The sequence below is a fragment of the Homarus americanus genome, unplaced genomic scaffold (assembly GCF_018991925.1).
Source record: "Homarus americanus isolate GMGI-L3 unplaced genomic scaffold, GMGI_Hamer_2.0 scaffold52209, whole genome shotgun sequence".
NCBI lineage: Eukaryota > Metazoa > Arthropoda > Malacostraca > Decapoda > Nephropidae > Homarus > Homarus americanus.
In genome coordinates, this window is record NW_024746253.1 from 122501 (window position 1) to 125000 (window position 2500).

Below are 2500 nucleotides of genomic sequence, written 5' to 3' on the forward strand. Positions count from 1 at the left end.
TAGGGGAGACAGGTAGGGGAGGAAGACTCACCTATCTGGTAATGCGGCATGTGGAGGTTGGCAGGGTGGGAGGTGGAGGAGAGGAGGGAGGGTGTGGCCTCCTCACCCTTCATCCCTCCTCCCTCCCCAGGCTTCACCCCGGGGGTCCCAAAAGACGACGACCGCCTGTGACCTGGAGGGTAAAGAAATGTGGTGGTGGTGCTGACTCAACATTGGTCCTTGGGCGGCTCCCTCCCTCCCCCCACAACACCTGCCATCTACACCTGAGACACCTACACCTACTCATCACCTACACCTAGCAACACCGTTTAATCTTACCTTCAGTAGTAGGGCAGGAGAGAGATCGGTAAGCAAGATTCCTAACAACACGAAGCTAAGAGAAGAAGAATGTTTTCCTCCTGAGTCACAGCCGTGTTGTTGATGTGTTACGGGAGACAAGATTGGCGGAGGGGTCTACCACTAACCAGCTCTTGTTTAGTTCAGTTTCATTAGTGTTTTATGATAGAACGAACACACACACACACACACACACACACACACACACACACACACACACACACACACACACACTGACTCTGAACACATCCAAGGGTTACTCTGTACAATAACACAAATCCTAACACTCAAGGCTGGGCATCACTAACGTCTCTCTAGTCATTGGTTTTATCTCCCTCTCCTCCCACTCTCCCTCCTCCCACTCTCCCCTCTCTCCCACTCTCCCTCTCCTCCCACTCTCCCTCTCCTCCCACTCTCCCTCCTCCCACTCCTCCTCCCACCTCCCCCTCCTCCCACTCTCCCTCTCCTCTCCCTCTCCTCCCACTCTCCCCTCCCACTGTCCCCTCTCCTCCCACCTCCCCTCTCCTCCCACCTCTCCCTCTCCTCCCACCTCTCCCTCCCACTCCTCCCCTCCCTCTCTCCCTCCCCACCTCCTCCCTCTCCTCCCACCTCCCTCCTCCCACTCTCCCCACCAACCACAGGTATACATCCTTCCGGGGAAGCCACACAAGGGCAAACTCCCCCACCCTCCACACAGAACAAAGTTATGTAAACATTGAGCCGTGACACTCAAGTCTAGCGTGACTCATGATTGCCCAGATGAAGGTGGGGAGGAGGGGAGGGAAGGTGGGGAGGGGAAGGTGGGGAGGGAAGGTGGGGGAGGGAAGGTGGGGAGGGAGGGGAATGTCTGATGTATATATACCAACGTTATGCATATATACTCTCTCAAACCACACAACACCCCACACTGAATGCCTGTCACCCCTACCCTCCCCTCCTCCCCCCCACCACGACCCAAGTATATGAATTCACAGTTTCTGCCAAACAACTAACTAGGTGGGCGAATTACGGTGGTCGTGGTGTGGTAACCAAGTAGTCCTACCACCACCAACCACCACCAACTACCACAACCAGCACCATTTACCACCACTAACCACCACATCAACATCAACCACTACCACCACCACAACCACTACCGCCACCACAACCATCACCACAACCACTACCATCACCAGATCAACCACTACCATCACCACCACATCAACCACTACCATCACCACAACATCAACCACTACCATCACCACAACATCAACCACTACCATCACCATAACATCAACCACCACTAACAACCACACCCACACCACCACAGTGTAGCCAAGAGCCAGAGAGAGCCACATGATAGAATTCGAACTTGCAATATCATGTTACTCTCTCTCACCTGCCAGAGCCGTAAATTAGGTAACTGTCAAACACACATAACAAGGTAGTGGTGGGCAGCAGACACGGTGACCTGAGGAAGGAATTAGCCACCGCCACCACCACAACAACACCCGCCACTACCACCACACTGTGTAGAATGAAGAAGAAGAGAAGAAGGAAGGAGGAAGAGAGAAGGAAGGAAGGAAGGAAGGAAGGAAGGAAGGAAGGAAGAAATAAATGAAGGAAGGAAGGAAGGAATAAATGAAGGAAGAGAGGAGGTGTGACAACCCCGCCCATCCCCGCCCACCTCTTTAACCAATTGACAAGCCAAATTGATATGACGTCATAGAGCCAACAGAAAACCATTGGTTGAGAGGGTGACAACTTGGTGGTGTCTATAACAATGGTTGGAAGCCAAATGAGTAGTACTGTATACCTCTGTGTGTGTGTGTGTGTGTGTGTGTGTGTGTGTGTGTGTGTGTGTGTCCTAACATCTTGGACTATTAACTCGTCTCGTTCTCGTCTCGGTACGTGGTGACCTTGGCTGGCTATAAGTCCTTGACCGTGTCCGTGAGAATAATACAGTCCGTGATACAACAACAACAACAATATATAAAAAACAACAATAAAACAACAACAATAATAACAACAACACCAGGAACGTGATCAAGTTCTGGCTGGGACAAGATCAAGTAATGTACACTGGCACCAAAAAGTATCGGTGCAGGGTGAGATCGACGAGTTCCGAAACGATAGTATACATCTGATATGTCGGGAAGGTTGTGTATCCTCATAACCCCCATAT

General features: G+C 51.4%; 1 protein-coding gene across 4 annotated transcripts in view; it reads right to left on the minus strand.

The window, feature by feature from the left end:
* The window catches only part of LOC121879194 (mitogen-activated protein kinase kinase kinase 7-like), a 69629-nt gene that overhangs the window by 39232 nt on the left and 27897 nt on the right, over nucleotides 1-2500 (minus strand). For 2 of the 4 annotated variants that reach the window (XM_042385793.1, XM_042385791.1), the window contains exon 10: nucleotides 32-172. The exons of the other annotated variants lie outside the window; for them this stretch is intronic. In XM_042385793.1, coding sequence (XP_042241727.1) covers nucleotides 32-172 — 141 coding nt within the window. The remainder of the gene's footprint in view (nucleotides 1-31; nucleotides 173-2500) is intronic. 4 annotated transcript variants of the gene reach the window in all.